Source organism: Lissotriton helveticus, chromosome 7 (genome assembly GCF_964261635.1).
Source record: "Lissotriton helveticus chromosome 7, aLisHel1.1, whole genome shotgun sequence".
NCBI classification, from domain to species: domain Eukaryota; kingdom Metazoa; phylum Chordata; class Amphibia; order Caudata; family Salamandridae; genus Lissotriton; species Lissotriton helveticus.
Genome location: NC_136068.1, coordinates 1,869,189,561 through 1,869,202,544, shown reverse-complemented (window position 1 = coordinate 1,869,202,544; position 12,984 = coordinate 1,869,189,561). Strand labels below are relative to the sequence as shown.

Below are 12,984 nucleotides of genomic sequence, written 5' to 3'. Positions count from 1 at the left end.
AACAGGGCAGACCAAACTACCAAGCCAATTCTTCACCAGAAAGGAGACAAGCTACCGGGGACCGGTTTCTGGCATTTCAGCCTCTTCGGCCCGGCTTGCTTGAATCCTGATGGAGCAGTGAGAAAGGGACTCATGTCTGAGTATACCCTGCCACACCTATAGTGGCCAAAAACGATACAGAAAAGGGGGTGGTGATGAACAGAGTGTCTGAATTAAGCAGACCACTCTTACCCAGTCCAAAGATCAGGGCTTGATCCATCACCGTTATTTATCTCACTGCCCCATCCCAGCTCAGAACCTGGCTATATGCAAATCAGTCTGTCCCTGGCCCAGTGCATCATGGGAACAGGGCAGACCAAACTACCAAGCCAATTCTTCACCAGAAAGGAGACAAGCTACCGGGGACCGGTTTCTGGCATTTCAGCCTCTTCGGCCCGGCGTGCTTGAATCCTGATGGAGCAGTGAGAAAGGGACTCATGTCTGAGTATACCCTGCCACACCTATAGTGGCCAAAAACGATACAGAAAAGGGGGTGGTGATGAACAGAGTGTCTGAATTAAGCAGACCACTCTTACCCAGTCCAAAGATCAGGGCTTGATCCATCACCGTTATTTATCTCACTGCCCCATCCCAGCTCAGAACCTGGCTATATGCAAATCAGTCTGTCCCTGGCCCAGTGCATCATGGGAACAGGGCAGACCAAACTACCAAGCCAATTCTTCACCAGAAAGGAGACAAGCTACCGGGGACCGGTTTCTGGCATTTCAGCCTCTTCGGCCCGGCTTGCTTGAATCCTGATGGAGCAGTGAGAAAGGGACTCATGTCTGAGTATACCCTGCCACACCTATAGTGGCCAAAAACGATACAGAAAAGGGGGTGGTGATGAACAGAGTGTCTGAATTAAGCAGACCACTCTTACCCAGTCCAAAGATCAGGGCTTGATCCATCACCGTTATTTATCTCACTGCCCCATCCCAGCTCAGAACCTGGCTATATGCAAATCAGTCTGTCCCTGGCCCAGTGCATCATGGGAACAGGGCAGACCAAACTACCAAGCCAATTCTTCACCAGAAAGGAGACAAGCTACCGGGGACCGGTTTCTGGCATTTCAGCCTCTTCGGCCCGGCTTGCTTGAATCCTGATGGAGCAGTGAGAAAGGGACTCATGTCTGAGTATACCCTGCCACACCTATAGTGGCCAAAAACGATACAGAAAAGGAGGTGGTGATGAACAGAGTGTCTGAATTAAGCAGACCACTCTTACCCAGTCCAAAGATCAGGGCTTGATCCATCACCGTTATTTATCTCACTGCCCCATCCCAGCTCAGAACCTGGCTATATGCAAATCAGTCTGTCCCTGGCCCAGTGCATCATGGGAACAGGGCAGACCAAACTACCAAGCCAATTCTTCACCAGAAAGGAGACAAGCTACCGGGGACCGGTTTCTGGCATTTCAGCCTCTTCGGCCCGGCTTGCTTGAATCCTGATGGAGCAGTGAGAAAGGGACTCATGTCTGAGTATACCCTGCCACACCTATAGTGGCCAAAAACGATACAGAAAAGGGGGTGGTGATGAACAGAGTGTCTGAATTAAGCAGACCACTCTTACCCAGTCCAAAGATCAGGGCTTGATCCATCACCGTTATTTATCTCACTGCCCCATCCCAGCTCAGAACCTGGCTATATGCAAATCAGTCTGTCCCTGGCCCAGTGCATCATGGGAACAGGGCAGACCAAACTACCAAGCCAATTCTTCACCAGAAAGGAGACAAGCTACCGGGGACCGGTTTCTGGCATTTCAGCCTCTTCGGCCCGGCTTGCTTGAATCCTGATGGAGCAGTGAGAAAGGGACTCATGTCTGAGTATACCCTGCCACACCTATAGTGACCAAAAACGATACAGAAAAGGGGGTGGTGATGAACAGAGTGTCTGAATTAAGCAGACCACTCTTACCCAGTCCAAAGATCAGGGCTTGATCCATCACCGTTATTTATCTCACTGCCCCATCCCAGCTCAGAACCTGGCTATATGCAAATCAGTCTGTCCCTGGCCCAGTGCATCATGGGAACAGGGCAGACCAAACTACCAAGCCAATTCTTCACCAGAAAGGAGACAAGCTACCGGGGACCGGTTTCTGGCATTTCAGCCTCTTCGGCCCGGCTTGCTTGAATCCTGATGGAGCAGTGAGAAAGGGACTCATGTCTGAGTATACCCTGCCACACCTATAGTGGCCAAAAACGATACAGAAAAGGGGGTGGTGATGAACAGAGTGTCTGAATTAAGCAGACCACTCTTACCCAGTCCAAAGATCAGGGCTTGATCCATCACCGTTATTTATCTCACTGCCCCATCCCAGCTCAGAACCTGGCTATATGCAAATCAGTCTGTCCCTGGCCCAGTGCATCATGGGAACAGGGCAGACCAAACTACCAAGCCAATTCTTCACCAGAAAGGAGACAAGCTACCGGGGACCGGTTTCTGGCATTTCAGCCTCTTCGGCCCGGCTTGCTTGAATCCTGATGGAGCAGTGAGAAAGGGACTCATGTCTGAGTATACCCTGCCACACCTATAGTGGCCAAAAACGATACAGAAAAGGGGGTGGTGATGAACAGAGTGTCTGAATTAAGCAGACCACTCTTACCCAGTCCAAAGATCAGGGCTTGATCCATCACCGTTATTTATCTCACTGCCCCATCCCAGCTCAGAACCTGGCTATATGCAAATCAGTCTGTCCCTGGCCCAGTGCATCATGGGAACAGGGCAGACCAAACTACCAAGCCAATTCTTCACCAGAAAGGAGACAAGCTACCGGGGACCGGTTTCTGGCATTTCAGCCTCTTCGGCCCGGCTTGCTTGAATCCTGATGGAGCAGTGAGAAAGGGACTCATGTCTGAGTATACCCTGCCACACCTATAGTGGCCAAAAACGATACAGAAAAGGGGGTGGTGATGAACAGAGTGTCTGAATTAAGCAGACCACTCTTACCCAGTCCAAAGATCAGGGCTTGATCCATCACCGTTATTTATCTCACTGCCCCATCCCAGCTCAGAACCTGGCTATATGCAAATCAGTCTGTCCCTGGCCCAGTGCATCATGGGAACAGGGCAGACCAAACTACCAAGCCAATTCTTCACCAGAAAGGAGACAAGCTACCGGGGACCGGTTTCTGGCATTTCAGCCTCTTCGGCCCGGCTTGCTTGAATCCTGATGGAGCAGTGAGAAAGGGACTCATGTCTGAGTATACCCTGCCACACCTATAGTGGCCAAAAACGATACAGAAAAGGGGGTGGTGATGAACAGAGTGTCTGAATTAAGCAGACCACTCTTACCCAGTCCAAAGATCAGGGCTTGATCCATCACCGTTATTTATCTCACTGCCCCATCCCAGCTCAGAACCTGGCTATATGCAAATCAGTCTGTCCCTGGCCCAGTGCATCATGGGAACAGGGCAGACCAAACTACCAAGCCAATTCTTCACCAGAAAGGAGACAAGCTACCGGGGACCGGTTTCTGGCATTTCAGCCTCTTCGGCCCGGCTTGCTTGAATCCTGATGGAGCAGTGAGAAAGGGACTCATGTCTGAGTATACCCTGCCACACCTATAGTGACCAAAAACGATACAGAAAAGGGGGTGGTGATGAACAGAGTGTCTGAATTAAGCAGACCACTCTTACCCAGTCCAAAGATCAGGGCTTGATCCATCACCGTTATTTATCTCACTGCCCCATCCCAGCTCAGAACCTGGCTATATGCAAATCAGTCTGTCCCTGGCCCAGTGCATCATGGGAACAGGGCAGACCAAACTACCAAGCCAATTCTTCACCAGAAAGGAGACAAGCTACCGGGGACCGGTTTCTGGCATTTCAGCCTCTTCGGCCCGGCTTGCTTGAATCCTGATGGAGCAGTGAGAAAGGGACTCATGTCTGAGTATACCCTGCCACACCTATAGTGGCCAAAAACGATACAGAAAAGGGGGTGGTGATGAACAGAGTGTCTGAATTAAGCAGACCACTCTTACCCAGTCCAAAGATCAGGGCTTGATCCATCACCGTTATTTATCTCACTGCCCCATCCCAGCTCAGAACCTGGCTATATGCAAATCAGTCTGTCCCTGGCCCAGTGCATCATGGGAACAGGGCAGACCAAACTACCAAGCCAATTCTTCACCTGAAAGGAGACAAGCTACCGGGGACCGGTTTCTGGCATTTCAGCCTCTTTGGCCCGGCTTGCTTGAATCCTGATGGAGCAGTGAGAAAGGGACTCATGTCTGAGTATACCCTGCCACACCTATAGTGGCCAAAAACGATACAGAAAAGGGGGTGGTGATGAACAGAGTGTCTGAATTAAGCAGACCACTCTTACCCAGTCCAAAGATCAGGGCTTGATCCATCACCGTTATTTATCTCACTGCCCCATCCCAGCTCAGAACCTGGCTATATGCAAATCAGTCTGTCCCTGGCCCAGTGCATCATGGGAACAGGGCAGACCAAACTACCAAGCCAATTCTTCACCTGAAAGGAGACAAGCTACCGGGGACCGGTTTCTGGCATTTCAGCCTCTTTGGCCCGGCTTGCTTGAATCCTGATGGAGCAGTGAGAAAGGGACTCATGTCTGAGTATACCCTGCCACACCTATAGTGGCCAAAAACGATACAGAAAAGGGGGTGGTGATGAACAGAGTGTCTGAATTAAGCAGTGGAAGGGTATACTCAGATGTGAGTCCCTTGCTCATTGCACCATCAGGATTCAAGCAAGCCGGGCCGAAGACGCCTGAAATGGCAGAAACCGGTCCCCGGAAGCTTGTTTCCTTCCCAGTGTAAGAATTGGCTTTTGTAGTCTGGTCTGCCCTGTTCCCATGATGCACTGGGCCAGGGACAGACTAATTTGCATACAGCCAGGTTCTGAAACTGGGATGGTGCAATGAGCTAAAAAACGGTGTTGGATCTAGCCCTGATCTCTTGACTGGGTGAGAGTACTCTGCTTAATTCAGAGACTCTGTCCATCACCACCTCTTGTTGTAAATTATTTTGTCCACCCTAAGCGTGGAAGGGTATACTCAGATGTGAGTCCCTTGCTCATTGCACCATCAGGATTCAAGCAAGCCGGGCCGAAGACGCCTGAAATGGCAGAAACCGGTCCCCGGAAGCTTGTTTCCTTCCCAGTGTAAGAATTGGCTTTTGTAGTCTGGTCTGCCCTGTTCCCATGATGCACTGGGCCAGGGACAGACTAATTTGCATACAGCCAGGTTCTGAAACTGGGATGGTGCAATGAGCTAAAAAACGGTGTTGGATCTAGCCCTGATCTCTTGACTGGGTGAGAGTACTCTGCTTAATTCAGAGACTCTGTCCATCACCACCTCTTGTTGTAAATTATTTTGTCCACCCTAAGCGTGGAAGGGTATACTCAGATGTGAGTCCCTTGCTCATTGCACCATCAGGATTCAAGCAAGCCGGGCCGAAGACGCCTGAAATGGCAGAAACCGGTCCCCGGAAGCTTGTTTCCTTCCCAGTGTAAGAATTGGCTTTTGTAGTCTGGTCTGCCCTGTTCCCATGATGCACTGGGCCAGGGACAGACTAATTTGCATACAGCCAGGTTCTGAAACTGGGATGGTGCAATGAGCTAAAAAACGGTGTTGGATCTAGCCCTGATCTCTTGACTGGGTGAGAGTACTCTGCTTAATTCAGAGACTCTGTCCATCACCACCTCTTGTTGTAAATTATTTTGTCCACCCTAAGCGTGGAAGGGTATACTCAGATGTGAGTCCCTTGCTCATTGCACCATCAGGATTCAAGCAAGCCGGGCCGAAGACGCCTGAAATGGCAGAAACCGGTCCCCGGAAGCTTGTTTCCTTCCCAGTGTAAGAATTGGCTTTTGTAGTCTGGTCTGCCCTGTTCCCATGATGCACTGGGCCAGGGACAGACTAATTTGCATACAGCCAGGTTCTGAAACTGGGATGGTGCAATGAGCTAAAAAACGGTGTTGGATCTAGCCCTGATCTCTTGACTGGGTGAGAGTACTCTGCTTAATTCAGAGACTCTGTCCATCACCACCTCTTGTTGTAAATTATTTTGTCCACCCTAAGCGTGGAAGGGTATACTCAGATGTGAGTCCCTTGCTCATTGCACCATCAGGATTCAAGCAAGCCGGGCCGAAGACGCCTGAAATGGCAGAAACCGGTCCCCGGAAGCTTGTTTCCTTCCCAGTGTAAGAATTGGCTTTTGTACTATGGTCTGCCCTGTTCCCATGATGCACTGGGCCAGGGACAGACTAATTTGCATACAGCCAGGTTCTGAAACTGGGATGGTGCAATGAGCTAAAAAACGGTGTTGGATCTAGCCCTGATCTCTTGACTGGGTGAGAGTACTCTGCTTAATTCAGAGACTCTGTCCATCACCACCTCTTGTTGTAAATTATTTTGTCCACCCTAAGCGTGGAAGGGTATACTCAGATGTGAGTCCCTTGCTCATTGCACCATCAGGATTCAAGCAAGCCGGGCCGAAGACGCCTGAAATGGCAGAAACCGGTCCCCGGAAGCTTGTTTCCTTCCCAGTGTAAGAATTGGCTTTTGTAGTCTGGTCTGCCCTGTTCCCATGATGCACTGGGCCAGGGACAGACTAATTTGCATACAGCCAGGTTCTGAAACTGGGATGGTGCAATGAGCTAAAAAACGGTGTTGGATCTAGCCCTGATCTCTTGACTGGGTGAGAGTACTCTGCTTAATTCAGAGACTCTGTCCATCACCACCTCTTGTTGTAAATTATTTTGTCCACCCTAAGCGTGGAAGGGTATACTCAGATGTGAGTCCCTTGCTCATTGCACCATCAGGATTCAAGCAAGCCGGGCCGAAGACGCCTGAAATGGCAGAAACCGGTCCCCGGAAGCTTGTTTCCTTCCCAGTGTAAGAATTGGCTTTTGTAGTCTGGTCTGCCCTGTTCCCATGATGCACTGGGCCAGGGACAGACTAATTTGCATACAGCCAGGTTCTGAAACTGGGATGGTGCAATGAGCTAAAAAACGGTGTTGGATCTAGCCCTGATCTCTTGACTGGGTGAGAGTACTCTGCTTAATTCAGAGACTCTGTCCATCACCACCTCTTGTTGTAAATTATTTTGTCCACCCTAAGCGTGGAAGGGTATACTCAGATGTGAGTCCCTTGCTCATTGCACCATCAGGATTCAAGCAAGCCGGGCCGAAGACGCCTGAAATGGCAGAAACCGGTCCCCGGAAGCTTGTTTCCTTCCCAGTGTAAGAATTGGCTTTTGTAGTCTGGTCTGCCCTGTTCCCATGATGCACTGGGCCAGGGACAGACTAATTTGCATACAGCCAGGTTCTGAAACTGGGATGGTGCAATGAGCTAAAAAACGGTGTTGGATCTAGCCCTGATCTCTTGACTGGGTGAGAGTACTCTGCTTAATTCAGAGACTCTGTCCATCACCACCTCTTGTTGTAAATTACCAAAGCTCTGAGGGCGGAGGGGGGCCTTTTCCAAAAAAATATTACTTCAGTTTTGTTGGCGTTTAATTTTAATTTGTTTGTGTTCATCCAACATGCCACATCCTGGAGACAGCCCCTAAAGTTCGAGAAGGACTCCTGTGATGCCTCTGAATACGGAAATACCAACTGGGTGTCATCGGCATAGGAAATTGCTTTGACACCCCAGTTGGCAATCAATGTAAAGAGAGGGGCGAGATAGATATTGAACAGGAGGGGGCTGAGTGCCGACCCCTGTGGGACTCCGCAGCTAAGGACTTTGGGTGTTGAGGAGACAGTCCCTAGAGCCACCTTCTGTGTTCTCTGAGTTAGATAAGAGTGTATCCATCCCAGTGCTTTGTCACAAATACCTATGTCCGCTAGTCGCATCAAGAGTCTGGCATGATCAACCGTGTCGAAGGCGGCCGACAGATCCAGGAGCACCAGCATCGCTGAGTCTCCTGCATCCATCGACCACCTTACTGATTCTGCCACCTCAATAAGTGCTGTCTCCGTGCTGAAGCCGGGCCGGAAGCTGAAATAAAAACCAGGCATTCAAGATAAAATACAATTTTATCACACTGAAAACATCAAATAAAAGTCATCCTTCACACAGTGGGTACTGGAGTTGATTTACAGGTTCATAAATATTCAAAGAAATATATGTAGAGACTATTACAAATGGAGCATATGGTCATTTATGAAAGATGGAACTGAAAATGTATTCCAACATTTAATTTGTGTGAAACATCGTTTAAAAATGATTAGCAGATCTTGACATGTTTAAATGATTCAGAGAACCCCCTCTTTTTCTTGAGAACTTGCTTATAACATATTTTTAGCACTCAGCAAATCACTGGACACAATTTGCTATGAAAACAATGATTTCGTTTTTTTTCTGTTTACCCACTCTGTTTTCCTATGCTGTATTCATTTTCTTTAGCAGGGCATTTTTAAATTCTGAGTTGTTCAGACTATATATGATGGGGTTACATAGAGGAGTGACAACAATATGCAACAATGACAACATTTTGCTTTCTTTTATTGAATATGCAGATGTTGGTCGAATATAGGTGGAGCACACAGAGGCACTGAATAAAATTACCACAGTAATGTGGGAGGTACATGTGGAAAAGGCCTTCCGCCGCCCATCAACAGACTGAATATTCAGAATGACTGTGATGATCTTTATGTAAGATGTTATGATTAAAATGAATGACATTATTATCAAAATAGCACCGAGTATGTAGGTAAGAACCTCAATATTGCTAGTGCTGGTGCAAGAAAGCTTCATTAGGGCAGTAACATCACAGAAGAAGTGATTGATTGTATGTGACCCACAGAAAGTGAGCTGGGATATTAATACTGTGTGTGGTATTGGATCCATGAGGCCAACAGCCCAGCATGCTATAGACAGATGGATGCAAATAGTATCATTCATGATGGTTGTGTAACGCAAGGGATGGCAGATGGCCACATAGCGATCATAAGCCATGATAGAGAGCAGAAGGAATTCTGTGGAGATCATTGACCCAAATAAATATATTTGCAACATGCATTGAGTTAGAGAAATGTAGCTGCCCTTCAGAAAGAATTGGGCTAACATTTTTGGGAATACGATTGAAGTGCTACTGATGTCAATGAAGGACAAATGTGTAAGAAAGACATACATGGGAGTGTGCAGAGAAGAGTTAGAATATATTGTTATCATGATAAGAAGGTTTCCAGTTAATGTTGTCATGTAAACCAGTATAAAAACAAAAAAAATTGGAACTTTTATCTTTGAAAAATCTGAGAATCCAACAATAAGGAATTTATCTGGTGAAGTTCTATTTAATGGTTCCATTTTCCCAGACGTGCAGATTGACTTAAAATGAAGAAATGGTAGAAGGAATACAGCAGATCTGTGAATATATTTGCTGTCAGTTGGTTCACAGGTAGATATTTGGTTGTCAGAAACTTTGCTCTTGCACTATAGTCTCTGAAAGTGAATGAAAAATTGGGGAGAGCATTAGTTTTTACTGTTACAGAAAAGAGTTCTCATATAATATTCCAAAAAAGATCATGAGGAACTGACTCAAGATAATGCTTATTGTTTTGTCATAAGTTTCCAACACACCAAACCTAATGTTTTGAGAAACAATGTTGCTAAAAATGGAAACATTCAAAGAGTACAAAGAAGCATTATAATTTAATATGTAAATCTTGACCTTAATACATTACACCCTTCATGAAAATCACATATCCCAGTTTTCCAATTTTCTGTATTTTGTTTTACAACATCAACAAACTATATTACATAGTTAATAAAAAACCATTGCAAAGTTGTTCATACACATATATACACATGTTAAAAACACATAACTTAACATTTTAAACATGATTTGTCTCAATTATGAAAATACTTAAAAACAAGGACTACATAGTATGTTGTTTTCAGATGTTAGTTACTCTGGGTGAATTCTCTCAAACCAAAGGTCCCCAAACGCAGCTGGCAGATTTGAAGAGTGCTTTTTCACAGTGACAAAACTTATAAAAGTGAGCCCGGAAAATATCTTGATTTCAGTATCTTAAATTGAATTTGACTGCACAGTTCAGCTCTTCTCATCAGGTGGAAAAAAATACTAAGTGATAGTAAATGTCATTATTTGGTTTGTTTAACTTAGAAGCAATGGGTAAAGTATTTATTCAGTACTAAAACAATAATAATATTAAAAAGCAATCCAATAAAAGTCTCAAAACAAAGTAGACAAGTAGAGGAAAATTTAGTAAACAAAATGACACTACAAACAAGGAACAGGAGGATTACATTTTTAATGATTTAAGTAGAAATAGCACTAACAGCACAAAGTGCCAATGATGGGTGTTGGTCTCCATAGAATAAGACCTGAGTGAAATTTGATGCTGACCATGATGGGGCTCAGGTCGGAAACACTAATCAGATGTGTCATGGGCACAGATTTTACCTAGTCACTTTAGTCCTTTAAGTTTCAGTCTATAACATGCGTATCATTTTAAAGCCTACCTCATGGGAGGCAGTTGGAGTCCGAGGAGGTGGCAGGTAGAGGCCAACTTGTCCTTGTCCCTGGTAGTGAAAGCTCTTACATTTGTTTCCATTTTTGCAAGGCCTACATGTCTCATAGGATAGCAATGGGTTAGCTTATTACAAAAAATAAGTGATAACTTTTGTTTGGGAGTATGTAGAAATGTTTGATGTCTGAGAAATTGTAACTTTAAACGCTCTTTAATGGTAAAGTTAGATTTTAAGTCTCAATTTGTAAAATGCCACTATTAGAGACTTAGGGTGTCATTAGGATGGTGGGCGGACTTTGCCCGCCGGCCATCCTCATGGTAGTCGGGACCGCCCGCCATAAGGGCGGGGATCCCGTGGGGAGTATAAGGATGTGCCCGCCACAGTGGCGGGCACATCCTGTATTTTTAGCATTGTGGCGGGCCGTGCTCTCTGCACCACCCTCCACAATGCTAAAACAGCATTTCAGTATTTGCATAATCAAAGCAGCAGGCACCGCGTGGTGCCTGCCGCTTTGATTATGCTAATGCAGGGGGGTACCACAGGTACCCCCCGTGTGCACCCACGTACTCTCGTTCAATCTGGGGGCCCGCACAGGGCCCCCAGAGTGAAGTCCGTCAGCCTTTCCATGGGGGCATTGCCGCCACGGAAAAGAAACTGCAGACGCCCATCCAAATATGGCTGGCGGTGTCTGATAGACACCACCACCATAAGAACCCTTTTCTGTCGGGCGATCCGACGTTGTAATGGACCCCTTAGCATTTTTATGCCCTGATTACTTGGTGCCTACAGCCTGTTTCCTTACATGAATGGGTGTAGTTGGCAGTGGTCCTTTGTTTATTCCTCCCAGACAGTCACAAAATAGAGGGTCTGGGTGTTTGCAGGATGGGAAAACCTGACTTGATGGGGGTGGCGGAACTGTCACATGCCACACTTGTACATCAAAGACTCTGGTTCAGCTCACATAAAAAGGACGTCACACTATCCTATTGTGCCTACAGGTGGACTGGGACCACGGCAGGGAGGCAGGGATGTCCAGATACCAGGTAGGTAAGAGAAAGACTCCACACATTAAGTCCAACTCCTCAGTATACTCTTTGAACTGTGGATACTACAGAAGAATGATTGCCCAGCTTACCTGCTGTTCTGGTCCTGCAACTGGCCATGTCTGAGGTCTGCCCTGCTGTCTGAGAAAGTGGAATAGACCTGCATTCTTCATCTTAAACTGAAGTGATCCAAGAATTAGGTGACTGACCACCTGTCCAGAGCTACAGGGACACACCAAGCCCCAGAGGTCTCCCTGCAACTTCCCGGTTCACTGACAAAATATCGACACCACAAATGTCAACCTACAAAATTATCATCGCACTAATATTGTTAGCAAAAATATCACCAAAATATATTTAATGAAAAAACACAAAAATATTGATTTCAAAATATTGTCACAAAAAACTTCGAAGTACCTCATATTGAACACACAAATATTGGAAACAAACATATCTTAAATATTAAATATACATAGAACATAATATAAATAACGATAGTAAAAATAGCGACTACATGAATATCATACAAATACAAAAAATAAACCTTAAAACATAATAAAATTAAGAAAGATGATATTAATGCCAATATAAAATGTATCCCACATATTAACAACATTGTTATCTCTACATAAACCATATTTCTACTTAAGTAAAACACAATTTCACACTTTTAAACTTACTTTTATCACCCGAAAATAAATATCATACATAAGCACCACAGAAAAATATATCTTACACATGGAATACATTAATTTCTAAATGAAATTAATACTTATATTTTACTTACTTAAAGTTTAAAACCAAATACACCTTTAAATAAAAATAATTAGCATTTTCCAAATAAGGACACAGCTGTCAAAACAGTTTAAACAGATGCTTAAAAAACAATAAAATAAAAGTACAAAAACAGAAACCAATACACATTTCCCAACAATTCAATATACACTATGCGGACCCCTGATAATGATGCGACCGATATTGCTGGCTGCAGCATCCACTGCAATGTTACATGGCCATGTTTTGCATTTCCCTGCACTTTGTGGCACGCACCGTGCAGTGCCTGCCACCTTGTGCATGGAAATGGAGGGGGGTGCCATGGGTTCCCCCCGAGTGCACAACCGAACCCCACGACAACGGGGGCTGTAACAGGCCCCCCGAAACCAGTCTCCACCAGCCTTTCTATGGTGGTTCCACCGTCATGGAAAGGCTGGCTGATGCCAGTATCATGATCAGGCTAGCAGTGCCATATCCACCGCCTTATCTGCTCCTCCAGGCAATCATTGCGATTGCCTGTGGCGGAAGCATGGCAGGCGGGCTTTGTGCCTGCCATGCTTGTGAAATGATTTCCCCTGCCATCCTGATATGGTGGGGGGAAATGGGCATTGAGTTGGTGGAGGGACCGGGCCGGATGAGGCAATCCCTCTGCCATTGTAATGAGACC

The 12,984-nt window shown here is 46.0% G+C and overlaps 2 protein-coding genes across 2 annotated transcripts in view; both read right to left on the bottom strand.

Moving 5' to 3' along the window:
• Nucleotides 1-8,021, bottom strand: part of LOC144769807 (olfactory receptor 5V1-like) — a 43,695-nt gene extending 35,674 nt beyond the window's left edge. Inside the window, exon 1 of the mRNA XM_078653994.1 lies at nucleotides 7,950-8,021. Within this exon, the coding sequence (XP_078510120.1) occupies nucleotides 7,950-8,021 (72 nt within the window). The remainder of the gene's footprint in view (nucleotides 1-7,949) is intronic.
• A 364-nt stretch (nucleotides 8,022-8,385) lies between these two features.
• Nucleotides 8,386-8,961, bottom strand: LOC144769806 (olfactory receptor 5V1-like). Its single transcript, XM_078653993.1, has one exon. The coding sequence runs from the start codon at nucleotides 8,959-8,961 to the stop codon at nucleotides 8,386-8,388; it is 576 nt and encodes a 191-aa protein (XP_078510119.1).
• Nucleotides 8,962-12,984: the final 4,023 nt, after the last annotated feature.